Source organism: Leucopleurus acutus, assembly GCF_964270905.1.
Source record: "Leucopleurus acutus genome assembly, chromosome: 16".
NCBI classification, from domain to species: domain Eukaryota; kingdom Metazoa; phylum Chordata; class Mammalia; order Artiodactyla; family Delphinidae; genus Leucopleurus; species Leucopleurus acutus.
The window spans coordinates 3713660-3727037 of NC_139158.1; the positions used below are offsets into that span (position 1 = coordinate 3713660).

Sequence of the window (13378 nt, forward strand, 5' to 3'; positions counted from 1 at the left end):
AGGCCACAGTCATTCAAACCCAGGCCAAGCTCTGTCCTGTGTCTTGTTCGGCCCCCCCAGCTCCAGATGTGGCAGGAGGCCCGGGGCTGGGGGGCAACAGGAAGAGCACCGAGACCAGAGGGGTTCACGCCTGGCTTCCCAGGCCCCAGAAGGAGAAGCCTGCAACCCTCCTCTCTGCTGCTCCTGGGTGCGCATCAAGCCGGGTCAGCCCCCGGATGGCAAGAGCAGAATTTACCCAGTCCCCAGGGCCCACCTGGAATCAGGGATGGTTCCAGCCTGTCAGACCCCCACTAAAACTCTATGGGGAGCAAGGAAGGGGGGAGCCCAGGGGAGGCACTCCGTAACTGGTCAGCACACCCGTCTGGAGGCTGGGGAGCAGGTAAACTGAGGCAGGAAGGACGTTAGATGGGACAAGCAGAGGTGGGGGAGCTGGGCGTGGCCGGCGCCATCCTCAGAGAGACTCGGAGTAGCGCCGGGCACGTGGGATCCCTCGGGAAGCGGTCTGTCTCCCGGCTTCTTCCGTGGGTTCCCCCGTACGTGCTCGGGGCGGCCCAGGAAGCGGAAGTGCTACGCTCAGTACCCAGTGCTTCCGTGTCCCATCTTCGTCTCGAATTCTCTACAGCGAATGTGTATCCTTTTGGCAATCAGATTAATAAAAGTTGTCAGAAAAACAAACTGATCAATGTTTCAGGGAAAGAACTAGACCCCCCAACACCCACAGGGTCACCTACACAATGGGGGTGTTACTCCCTCGAGGATCAGTCAGCCCCTTCCTTTCCTCCAAAGATAAGGGCTACAGCTTTGAGCTGAGGCAAGAGAAACGGAGGAAGACCAAAGGGAGGACTTCCTGCTCCCCCACGTGGTCGGCCCCAGAACGGTGGGCCGTGGTGGCTCACGGTCCCACAGGCCTGGGTCCGGGTCCAGGCCCCACCGCTTACTGCCTGTGAGATCGGGGTGGTGGGCCGGCGGGACGTTCACGCTCTAACATCGGCTGTCAGATGAGTGAATGTCGGAACCCCCTCCCAGAGGGAGACGGTCCGTGGGGTGCTCGAGCGCGGTGCCGGCACACAAGTGTTCAGAATATTTCTCCCCCGTCTCTTTGTCTCCGCTGTGCCCGCTGCCGCCGCCCTCACGCGGGCCTCCAGGCTTGCTCTCCGCTGCAGCCAGGGAGCATCGTAAGACGCAAGTCGCGTGGCGTCGCTCGTCCGTGCAGGCTGGTGTGCCCCTGCGCGCTGTTTCGCGGTGGGTGCGGTGGGTAGAGACGGTGGCCCCCCGGGGGCGCAGGCTTGGCCGCGTGGCAGTGGGGCAGGGATCCCCTCCCGGCCTCCCCAGCCTGCGTCATCTGCTTTCCCCGCAGCAGGGCTGCCGTGGGCTCGGTGGGCAGCCAGCACCTCCAGGAGCCCAGCGTGGCGAGCACGCCGCACAGGAGCGTGGTGATGAGCTTCGACAGCGGCCCGCTGGAGGAGGTGGTGGCCGGGGTAGCCCAGGCCCAGGGCAGTAGGGCCGGGGGCATCCCGATTTTCACGGACTCTGGTGAGTGAGGGTGCGGCCAGGGTGCGCGTCTGCCCCAAAGCAGGGACGGCTGTGGGAGCCTTCCCGGGATGGGGAACCTTGTGGCGGGGGGGGGTCACTGAGCCCGGGAGGCAGCGTCGGTCAGGATGGATTAGATCTGCCGTGGTAACAAACGAGCCCACCGGCCCAGTGCCTTCACCTATGCCGTGTGCCCGGGGAAGGCTCCATCTTAACGTGGGTTTCCACGACCGCTGAGGAGGTGGGAGGGCACAGGGTGAACCATGCACTGACCTGTATGTAAACTTCTGTCTGCGACTGACGCATGTGGCGCTGGCTGCATTCTTGGGTCAGAGCAAGCCATGCCTCACTTCAGTGGAGACGGGAAAGTGTCCGAAAAGAGGAGTGATGTGAGGTTCAAACACCCCAGTTTTGAGGACTTCCCTGGCGGTCCAGTGGTTAGGACTCCGCACTTTCACTGCCGAGGGTCCAGGTTCAATCCCTGGTCAGGGAACTAAGATCCCACAAGCTGCACAGCACAGCCCCCAAAAAAAAACCCCAAGAAAGAAATATCCGGTTTTCCACCTATCTGTGTCCTAGGGCAAGTGCCTCAACCTTTCGGAGACTCAGGTTCCCTACATGGAGGAAATAGTCCAGTTGCCTGTGAGATCAGACTTGCAGAGTGGGCAGTGTGCAGGTCTGGAGTTAGGCAGATTTGGGTTCAACCCCAGCTCCTGTCTCTGTCCACTCAGGGACCTTGGGTAAGTCACTGTTCTCTGGGCCTCAGTTTCTTCATCTGGAAAAGGGGAATGATCCTGGGGCCACCCTAATGTGCTTGCAACTGGATCCACAAACTGTGGCTTAAGACGTTTCCCGGCGCTCAGGAGGCCCCCCTGTAAGTGATAGCTCATTTGGGGGCTGGCTACAGGTTATACTAGGACCACCTCAGGCTCCGACATGGAGACTTACTCTCAGCTTCCATCCCCTCTCTTTGCAGATGGGGAGTGGAGATTCTGCGGGCTGAGACCCATGTTGGGTTGGGATAATCTCCCTGCACCCGTGTGTATGGACAGAGTCAGCTCGGGGCCCATCCCCAGGCTTCTCCTGGCCAGGTAGTGGATGCCACGTTGCCATGGCCACAGAATTGGATGGTGGCCATGGTGACCAGGGCAGTGGTGATTTTAGCTGTAATGGCTATGGTGACGGTGGCTGCATCAGCCAGGGTTTTACCAGAGCCAGTAGGAGACAGAGCTAGAAAGAGAGTTAAAGATGCAATACAGATATAGATGTATAGATATCCATATGCATTTATTACAGGACATTGGCTGGCTGAAGAGGAGGCTGGCTAAGCCAGTCTGAAGTCCATCAGGCAGGTGGTCAGGACGGAAGATGACAAGCAGGCTGGAATCCCAGGGGCACGAGCCGTTTGGGGTCCCTGAGTTCTGGGAAGGCCTCAAGGTCTTACCTGATTAGGTCAGGCCCACCCAGGGTAAACTCCCTTTTGATCAAACTTAAAGTAACTAAGGAGGGCCTTTGTGTGATTTTTCTGTGAAAGAAAAATCTTTTCACAGCAGCACCTCGGTCGGTGTTTGACTGAACAGCTGGACTGTGGTTCGGCCTCCAAGTTGACCTACAAACTGACCATTACAGTCTACCCCTTACCAGCTTGCCTCCTATACACAGCTCCCTAAACCATACTCAGTCTCCAGAGAAAGACACTAACAGTCAACCCCCACCTACCAGGACATAACGGACCCCCATATGAACAAAAACACACTAACCCTTTCCCCAAAGGACGCAAAGTCCTTGTGCGCTGATGTTCGCACTTCTCCTTTGATCCCCCAAACTTCAATACTGAGATACAGGGTTAACTGTTACGAACACATCTTACATTAGATGATACGGGGGTGAGAAAGTGAATAAAATAAAAGCATTTGATTAATACATACACACACATATTCATATCAGAAAAAGGAAGCAATACTCGTAACAGTATCAGTCCTCGTGTCTGTGACCAGTCCCGTGATTGTAGCTGGTGTTCATAACTACCTTCTCCCACCGCCCATCCCATATTCCATTTGCCCACCACAAGTATCTTAACTGGTCATGGTTCTTTGCCCGGTGGGTGACCCAAGCTTCGTTATTTTTTTTTTCCTTGGCCGCGCCATGTGGCTTATGGAATTTTAGTTCCCCGACCAGGGATCAAACCTGGGGCCCCAGCAGCGAGAGTGCCAACTCGTAACCGCTGGACCAGCAGGGAATTCCCCCAACCTTCATTCTTGAAAGCTCTGGATCACTAGCAGTCCTGCTGGACTTGGGTTGGTATCGTTTTCCATTGACTGTGTCCCAGGGATTGCACATCCTGAGAGAGGCCGTGAGGAATCTCCTGTCTTGCGGACCCTACTCTCTCACTCCCACACGGGAGCAACCTGATTTCCCAGTGATGACGGTCAGGATCTGTCCCCACAGCCAGAGCAGCCACCTGCTCCCTGCAGGATCACTGTGTCTCGGGGGGGAACCGTTCCTCCCTTTGGAGCAGAGCTCTCTGGCCCAGCGGAGCCTCAAGTCCTGGGGGTGGGAAGCAAACATTTTGCTGGTGAAGCTCTAAGGGGCGTAGTGAGTGGTCCCACCCGCACTTCTGCCCGTGGTTGCTGGATGTGTGAACACTAACTGTAGGAGAATCAGCCCTGTATACTGGACGCTGGTTTAGAGCATCGGTGGCCTCCCAGAGGACACTGCCTCAGCCCCACCAGGTCTGGCCACCCAGCTGGTCCCAGAGCTGAGTCTCCAAAAGGCCGTTTCACTGTTCTCTCCGGCCAGCTGCTTCAGTGGCCATGATGGTGAGAGTCACGGTGGCAGCAGCCTCTTGGTAACGGACAGTGGCTGTGGTGATGGCTGCACTGGCCGTGGTATTGGTGGTTGTATGTCTGGCAGCCATGACTATGATGACTGGGGCAGCTGGGGCCGTGAAGGTGGAGAGCGGCCACGGTGACGGTGACCATGGTTACAGTGGCTGTAAGGTGATGATAACAGCTGTGATGTAGCAGCTGTGATGGGGATGGATGGTGGCCAGGGTGACAGCAGCCATGATGCTGGTGGATACAGTGGCAGTGGCCACAGTGATGATGGACCGTGGGTATGGTGATGGTGGTCATGATGGTGGGTACGATGGTGACAGTGGCCATGGTGTTTGGTGACTTTTGATAATGGCCACGATGGTGGTGGCGTGGGCAGCTGTGGCCATAGTGACGGAGAGTAGCCACAGTCATGATGGCTTTGGTGGCTTGGATATGGTGAGAGTGGCCATGGTGATGGTAGCTAAGGTGGCAGTGCTTCTGGTGGCAGTGACAGATGCATGGTGGGAGGCCGTGTCTGTGGTTCGGGTGGCAGCCGGAGTGGCTGTGGCTATGGTGGTCGTGATGGGGGTGCCGTGGTGGACTGTGGCCCTGATGTGGTGGTCGCGGCCGCGAATGGGCTGGTCCGCGTCTCACCTGGCGTCTGGGTTTGCGGGCAGAGGAGCCGGTGCCTGACGACCGCTACCGCGCCGTCTACTTTGCAACGCTCCTGGCTGGCGTGGGCTTCCTGCTGCCGTACAATAGCTTCATCACCGACGTGGACTACCTGCACCACAAGTACCCAGGTGGGTCCCCAACAGTCGCGTCCTGCCATCGCATGTGGCCCTGCACACGTGGCTCAGGCCTGCCACCCTCCAGAAACCCCCTGGGCAGGACCCCACTTGGGGAGCCCATTTTATTCAAACCCTAGCTCGGCTGTGAATTGCTGTGTGACCCCAAGGGCAGCCACTCACCCTCTCTGGGCTGTCAGCCCCTTTGGGGCAGAGGGAGGAAGCAGTGCCTGGCGGGGGCAGGTGCAGAGGGTGGGGCTCCCCTGAACCCCTGTTGCCCTCCCCCCCACCAGGGACCTCCATTGTGTTTGACATGAGCCTCACCTACATCCTGGTGGCGCTGGTGGCTGTGCTCCTGAACAACGCGCTGGTGGAGAGGCTGAGCCTGCACACGAGGATCACCGCGGGTGCGCTGCCCGCTGCCCACCCGGCTCCCGGCCCTCACACCTGTCCGTCACATGCCCTCCATTCCCTGCGTGCGCCTCACTCTCCTTGTCTGTAAGATGGGCGCACCTCCTAGGAACGTCATGGGGTTCAACTATGAAAACAGTGTCAGGCCCATGTGCGTGTAACACGTGCTGGCACGATGCCTGCGCCTGGCGAGGCTGCTGTGCACCCCACGTGTGTCCTGGGGCCCTTGCTCTTCCCTGCTCTTCCTCTCCCATTTGTCTCCATGGTAACATTCAGCTTCAAAACCCAGCTCGAGGCGCCTCCTCCAGGAAGCCTTCTGGGTGCCCCTCCTAGAACTCTAAGATGTCCCCGCCCTCCCAGTATTAAGGGGAAAGGCTGAGCGAGGGCACCTCAGACCTGGCTCCCTGTTGGGGGACGAGGGGGCTCCCCCAGCCCACCATCGAGTGCCACCTCTCTGGCCTCTCCCCACACAGGCTACCTCTTAGCCTTGGGCCCCCTCCTGTTCATCAGCATCTGCGACGTGTGGCTGCAGCTCTTCTCTCGTGACCAGGCTTATGCCATCAACCTGGCTGCGGTGGGCACCGTGGCCTTCGGCTGCACAGGTAGGGCCAGGGGCCGGGGTGGGCTGAGCCCCGGGGTGCCCACTGCGGGCCGTCCCACCGGCCCTGTTCGTGTGCTGGGGGCATGTTAATACAGGGTGAGCCAGGCTCAGTGCCGGTACGTTTCCATGCGCACGTGGGCGAGTCTACTTACTTTCACACGTGCACGCACACTGCACACCCAAAGGGCTGCGTGCGCTGGTCACACACAGAGTCAGAGCACACACTCCACACACATGTCCACATGCCCACATGTCACGTGGACATGGAGGCAGTTCCCTGGTTTTCTCAGGTATAAACCGGGCTTCACAACCTCTCCTGCCCATGTCACCGTGTCACTGTGTTTCTCTTGGGCAGTAGCTTTCAAATTTTTTTTTTTTAACTTTTTATTTTGAAACTGTTTCAAACCTATGGAAAGTTAAGAATAATATAATGAGTTCCCGTATACCTTTCACCTAGATTCACCAATTGTTAACATTTTGCCACATGTGCTTTCTTTCCTTTGCTGGCTTTCTCTGTTCCCCCTCCCTGCCCCCAACTTCTTTTTTTTTTTTTTAATAAGAATCTTTTTAAAAAATACGTATTTATTTATTTGGCTGCGCTGGGTCTTAGTTGCGGCATGCGGGATCTAGTTCCCTGAACAGGGATCGAAGCCGGGCCCCCTGCACTGGGAGCGCGGAGTCTTAACCACTGGACCACCAGGGAAGTCCCCCTCCTCCACCTTCTAAAGTATATGTATATATATGAAATTTCCCCTAAATATATATAAATAGAAAATGTATGTTTTGTCCTTAAACCGTTTGGGAATTACTTGCAGACATCATCATGCTTCTTTGCCTAAATGGTAACAGTTCAGGGTGTTTAACAGCTAAACCTAAAACATCTCTTCTAGAACCACATTTACAATTGCCAAAATTGAGACATTTAACATTGATACAATACTATCATCAGATCTACAAGCCATAAGCATTTCACTGTTGGTCGCGGTAATGTCCTGTACAGCGTTTGGTTTTTCTGACCCAGGGCCCAGCCCAGGATCACACGTTACATCACTGGTCACATCTTTAGTCTCCTTTAATCCGAAAGGTCCTCAGCCTTTCTCTGTCTTCTGTGGCAATGATGTTTGCAAAGGTCCAGGCCGATTGTTCTGTTGATCGTGACTTCCAGAAAGAGATACATTTCACATTATGACCCAGCACACATGTGTGCGTGTGTATGTGTGTGTGTGTGTTTATAAATGAAATCAAGGCTTTGTGAAATAATATTCTCAATCCAGGCTTTGTACTCAGGTCTGCTCTGTTCTATTTCGTTAAAAAAAAAAATGCTGATAACCCCACCAGGAAGGAGATGCTAGTTTGCCAGCCCTGCTCCAGGGTTTACTTCCAGGTGTGGAGTCACTAGACCGCAGGGCTTGAGCCGGTACATTTTCATTTTCCCCAGATACTGCTGCACGTCTGTCTTGTTGGTCAGGATGAGACGTTATGCTGTGGTAATAAACGAGCCCAGAGATCTCAGTGGCTTCTCAGAATCAGCCTTATTTCTGGCCCTTGCTGCACGTCCAGCGTGTCGGTGGGGTTATTTCCACACTCACTCGGACTGCCGGTGGCTCCCCGTCTGTAACACATGGCCTCTTCTGTGGCCGCCCCTGGGGAAAGACAGACCAGAAGACCATGTGGGCTTTTCCTACCTGGTCCAGGAGTGACGCGTGTCATTTCTGCTTGGGTGTCAATGACCAGAGGAGGTTGGGGAGTCTGGCCAGCCCCGGGGCGGGGACGTCGAAGGCAGGACTGTGCTATGCAGGGGGTGGTGCTGTTTCCACCCCACCCCGCGAGGGGATTGGACAAGGTCCCTCTGCCCCCAGTGGTGTTAATGTCTTTTCCCAGCAACCCTTGCCAACAGTGTTCGCAAACTTCTGCATTCTGTTCCAAGCAAACAGGTGATAAGTGGTGTCTCATGGTTACTTCTCTCTCTCTCTCTCTCAAGTGCAGCAATCCAGCTTCTACGGGTACACGGGGATGCTGCCCAAGAGGTACACGCAGGGGGTGATGACGGGGGAGAGTGAGTATCTGCAGACCCCAGAGCTGCCTAGGCTCTGCGACCCTCTTCCTGGGACCGAGGCGGGGCTGCCGATCGCCTGGCTGGTGGGGGGCCGGACTCCCAGACAGGAGGGATGAGGTTGTGATAGGCGTGGTCTCTTTGGGTGCAGGGTCCTCTGTGATGTGAGGAGCACGTGCCACACTCTGAGCATGGGTCTCGAGTGTCTCGCAGCGTCTGTGCAAGGCGTGCGTTTCGTGTGTGCATGTGTGTGCAGGGCAGCTCATCTACACCCGTGATGTCAAGTGCCGGCCCCCAGCACCAAGCTCTCCTCAGAGCCCCACCCCCACTTGGCAACTCAGACTCCCTTTCCCAAGCCCAACACGTCATCCCACCGGCCCCTGCTCAGTGAAGGGCACCACCTTGCTCAAACCTGAGACCTACCCGACACCCAGTGCTCTAAGTCCCTGCAAGTCATGTGGACCTGCCCTCCGAGGTGATCCCTGCGCCCCAGCCCCGGTCCGAGCAGCCGACTCCCCCTCTTGTCTTGCTGCCCTCCAGCACGGGGGCCGCCCCACCCTCAGCCCAGCTGCAAGCACTTCGGAGCACCTCGTCCAGATGTCCTCAGTCTTCCTTCCGGGCCTGGATGGGCCAGGCTCAGCCGTGCTGTGGGGCAGGACTCAGGTGGACTCTGGGCCCCATTTCTCCCCTTTGGGGTACTCTGTACCCTCTACATACGGTGAGGCCCACCAGGTGCCCCCAGGGCTCCAAGCCTCGCGTCTGTGGAGTTTGGTTCCGGGAAGGTACCCCGCTTGCCGTGACCCCCACCACCTTCCCCTGTGACCTTAGGACCCCACCCACCTGGTTCCAAGCCCACCACTTCCTTTCAGCTCCGCAAACACAAACATGTAGAGCTCATGCCCGCCCTCTGCCAATGGATGCCCGCCCCCTCGTCTCTGCCTGGCCCCCCAAATCCTGCACAATCATTGGTGTTTTTCTGCGACCTGTTTGGGGCCTCTCCCCAACGAGCCCAGAAGGAAGGGCCTGCATGCGTCGTCCCCACTGTGTCCTCAGGGCGGACGGTGCCGGGCACACAGCAGACACGTGATCAGTGCGCCTGGGGTGGGGTGTGTGTGAGCCGGGCGCAGGGGCCAGAGAGGGGCGGGCTGCGCAGGCGCATCCTGTGGGCAGCCACAGCGTGTCCGCGTCCCAGGGCTGCGGGGCGGGGCGGAGTCGAGTGGGCGGGGTCGCCCGCGTCACGGCCCCTCCCCCTGCAGGCACGGCGGGCGTGATGGTCTCCCTGAGCCGTATCCTCACGAAGCTGCTGCTACCCGACGAGCGGGCCGGCACGCTCATCTTCTTCCTGGTCTCCGCGGGCCTGGAGCTGCTCTGCTTCCTGCTGCACCTGCTGGTGCGGGGCAGCCGCTTCGTGCTCTACCACACGGCGCGGCCCCGCCCCAGCCGCACGGCCGGCTACCGCGTGCACCACGACGTGGCCGCCGAGGACGTGCACTTTGTAAGTCGCGAGGTCGGCGGAGGGAGCCGGGAGGCCCGGCACGGCCGCCGCCCCGTCCCAGCCGAGCTCCTCCAGCCGCGCCCCGCTGTCGCTGTCGTCTCAGGCTCCAGCTCCTCCTGTGGCCCGAGGCTCCTACCCACGGGCCCTCCTTCGTCCTGTGGACCAAGGTTTCATCCCTTGGTGACACCACACACCTGAGGCCTGAGGCCCCCTGGCTGTGACAGCCCACACCTGAGGCCTTAACCTCCCCACGCCCCCGGTGTGATGGCCCACACCTGTGGCCTCCCCCGCAGGCCCGCGCGGAGCCATCCTGGGGAGCTGGGGCGCCCCGGACACTGCGCGGAGCCAGAGGCCGGGCAAAGGGAGGCCGGCTGAGATAAGGCCCACGTCAGAAGCCGGGGCCCCCTTAATGGTCACGGAGGGTCCGCGAGTGGCTCTGGGCTGAGACCTGAGCCGCGCGGAGGGGTGTGAGGACCCACGCGAAAGGCGTGGGGGCGGGGCGTGGGGGGTGGGCAGAGGGAAGCGCACGCGCAGGAGCTCCGGGGCGTGGGAGGAGCTTGGCGTGTTTGCGGGGCAGCGGGGAAGCGGCGGGCAGGAGCCCGCGGGGGCCTCTCACCCAAACGCGTCCCACCCTGTACCCCCTCCAGGAGCACCAGGGCCCAGGCCTGGCCAACGGCGGGTCCCCGAAGGACAGCCCAGCCCACGAGGTGACCGGCGGCGGCGGGGGAGCCTACACGCGCTTTGATGTGCCTCGGCCGAGAACCAGGCGCAGCTGGCCCTCCTTCCGAGGTGGGGCGGGCCGGGTCCCGGCGTCCCGTGTCTCGTCTGCGCGCGGAGGGCAGGGGGTGTCCGGCGGGCTGGGGCCCCTTAGGTGTGCGGCCTCCTGACGCCGCCGGCCGCCCACAGCCCTGCTGCTGCACCGCTACGTGGTGGCCCGCGTCATCTGGGCGGACATGCTCTCCATTGCCGTGACCTACTTCATCACGCTGTGCCTGTTTCCGGGTCTCGAGTCCGAGATCCACCACTGCATCCTGGGCGAGTGGCTGCCTATTCTCATCATGGCCGTGTTCAACCTCTCTGACTTCGTGGGCAAGGTGGGCGCCCCCGCCAACCCTCCCGGCCCTGGGGGAGGACGCCGTGGGTGGGGGCAGCAGACGCCAGGGTCACTGCTGGAGCCGCGGGGAGGGTCCCCGGGGAGGCGCAGGCCCCAAGCAGAGGCTGCACGTGGCTCCTGGTGGGGAGGGCGGGAGCAGAGCCACGGTCCGGACCGCAGCTGGGAGCAGTTGGGGGAGGCGGCGCTTGCCCCACACTCACTAGTTGAGCACAGGTGGGGGCACACGGAGGAGGGCACCCAGAAATGGCTGGCCTGTCGTTGGTCTTCTGTAGAAGAACGCAAGGCTTAGAGAGGGAGAGCCATCTGCTTGGTGTCACACAGCTGGGAGGTCTGAGAAACTCGAGTCTGTGCTTCCCGAGGGAGCAAAGCTTAGTTAGTAGGTTCAGTTGCTGGCGCTTCGTACGTGTTGATGCAGGTGGGCCTGACCCTCTGGGCCTCTGTATTCTCGTTTCTCAAATAATGTCAAGAGCCCCACCCGGCGAGGGTGCTGTGCAGGCGGAACAGGGGCACGTGTGTCGTGTTTGGCTGGGTGCCGGGCACACAGCGAGGACTGTGTGTCGCCATATGAGGGGTTTGATGGGGTTTGGTGGACAAAGGTGGGAAAGGATGGGGACACAGCCTGAGCCGGGAGTGTCTAGGGCTAGGGGTGTGTCTGGAGGCTGCCGGGAAGACGCAAGGGGAGTGGCATGGGCCCACACGTCTGTCTCCCCACAGATCCTGGCGGCGCTGCCCATGGACTGGCAGGGCACCCACTTGCTGGCCTGCGCCTGCCTCCGTGTGGTCTTCATCCCCCTCTTCATCCTGTGCGTCTACCCCAGCAGCACGCCCGCCCTCCGCCACCCGGCCTGGCCCTGCATCCTCTCCCTGCTCATGGGCATCAGCAACGGCTACTTCGGCAGCGTGCCCATGATCCTGGCGGCGGGCAAAGTGAGCCCCAAGCAGCGGGAGCTAGCAGGTAAGGCCCTGCTCGCCTGCAGGACTGTCCACTGTCAGGCAGGGAAACCCAGGCCCGTAGAAGTCAAGACCACACAGCGAGAAGCTACCTTTGGGTCCCAGGGTCAAGTCAGCCTCGGAGCTCGTAGCTTGGGGACGTTCGCCAACCGCTTACCCCCTCGTTCATCTCACAGCTGCTTGGTGAGCCCCTGCCGTGCACCAGGCACTGTTCTAGGTTCTGGGGACACAGTGGTGACAAAACGGTGATCCCTGTGTTTGTGAGGTTGACAGTCCAGAGGTGACAAAGAGACAACAAAATGATGTAATGTGTTGGATGGTGGTGAGCGTGGTTGAGGAATGTAAAACAGAGTAATGGGACGAGGGAGTCGTGGTAGGGGGTTCACAGTGGAAGCAGAGCAGTCTGGGAAGGCTTCACTGAGGAGGTGACTTGAGCAGAGACCTGGAGAAAGTAGTGAGGGGCCACGTGACAATGCAAGGGAAGAGTGTTCGGAGTGGCCGGGATAGCATGTGCAAAGGCCCTGGGGCAGGGGGCGGCAGTGGAGTAGTAAACAGGTGGGAGGGGCCTGGAAGAAAGTGCTGGATTCTGGATCCGTTTTGACTGCAGGGCCCACGGGGCCAGCTGATGGACTAGGAGATGGAGTATGAGAAAAGGACGGGGGGTGGGGCGAGGGGGGAGGTCAAGAAGGACTCCCAAGGGGGGCCTGCTGCTCAGGGCAAGAAGGTTGGATTGCCGTCAAGTGAGATGGGGAGGGGGCCGTGTGGGAAGGGGCACTGGAGGGGGGTTCTGGACACAGTAGGTTCAGGAAGCCCAGTAGACATCCTAAGTGGTCCATGACGAGGAAGCAGTTGGAGGTAGGAGGCTGGAGAGAAAGAGAAGCAGGCGAGGCCTGGAGCGCCCGGCACTTTCAGTCAGGGTGGAACAGTCCTGGGGCGGCCACCTCCCAGGCGGAAGCTGGCCGTGGTCACTGCTTCACACCTGAGAAGCTAGGGCTTCGGCTCCAGCCCTCGCTGTGGCCCCCCTCCCGCCAGCTGAGGTCTGGTCCTGTCTGCAGGGAACACCATGACCGTGTCCTACATGACGGGGCTGACGCTGGGCTCGGCCGTGGCCTACTGTACCTACAGCCTCACGCGGGACGCCCACGGCACCTGCCCCGACCGCTCCGCCGCCAACGCCTCCTTCCCCGCTGGCCTCTGAGCCAGGCCTGGGCCCCCAGCCCTGCCCAGGGAGGGCTGCCGGGGCCCTTCCCCACCCCTGCCTGCAGTGCCTGCGGGGCCCCGGCCTCCTCCCCGTGCCAATACCGCCACCCTCTCTGGGCCCACCTGCCCTCACTCCGGCCCCAAGGTTCTGCCAAGTTCTCGGAGGCCTGGACATGTGGCTGCCACAGGGTCCTGCCAGCACTGTGTTCTGTGTTCCGTCTCACACCGCCCTTTGCCACCTGCGTGTGTCTGGTGGTCCCAGTGCCAGCCAGGACAGTGACAGACCACCAGCTGGTGTCCCCTTCTGGTGACCCTCACCTGGCTCTGCTTTGAGGGCCCCATGGCCCCAGCCACACCGTCCTCAGCACCTCCTTCACTGGGGACCCCTTGCCCCCAGGTCTCCCCCGTCCCCGTTCTTA

The 13378-nt window shown here is 60.0% G+C and overlaps 1 protein-coding gene across 1 annotated transcript; it reads left to right on the plus strand.

The window, feature by feature from the left end:
* Nucleotides 1-734: 734 nt before the first annotated feature.
* Nucleotides 735-12957, plus strand: SLC29A4 (solute carrier family 29 member 4; the record flags this gene model as incomplete). The annotated part of the gene is made up of 11 exons (XM_082856825.1): nucleotides 735-877; nucleotides 1358-1533; nucleotides 5024-5149; nucleotides 5428-5541; nucleotides 6019-6147; nucleotides 8128-8202; nucleotides 9456-9694; nucleotides 10342-10483; nucleotides 10601-10788; nucleotides 11523-11763; nucleotides 12815-12957. The coding sequence occupies 11 exons, from the start codon at nucleotides 735-737 to the stop codon at nucleotides 12955-12957; spliced, it is 1716 nt and encodes a 571-aa protein (XP_082712951.1).
* Nucleotides 12958-13378: the final 421 nt, after the last annotated feature.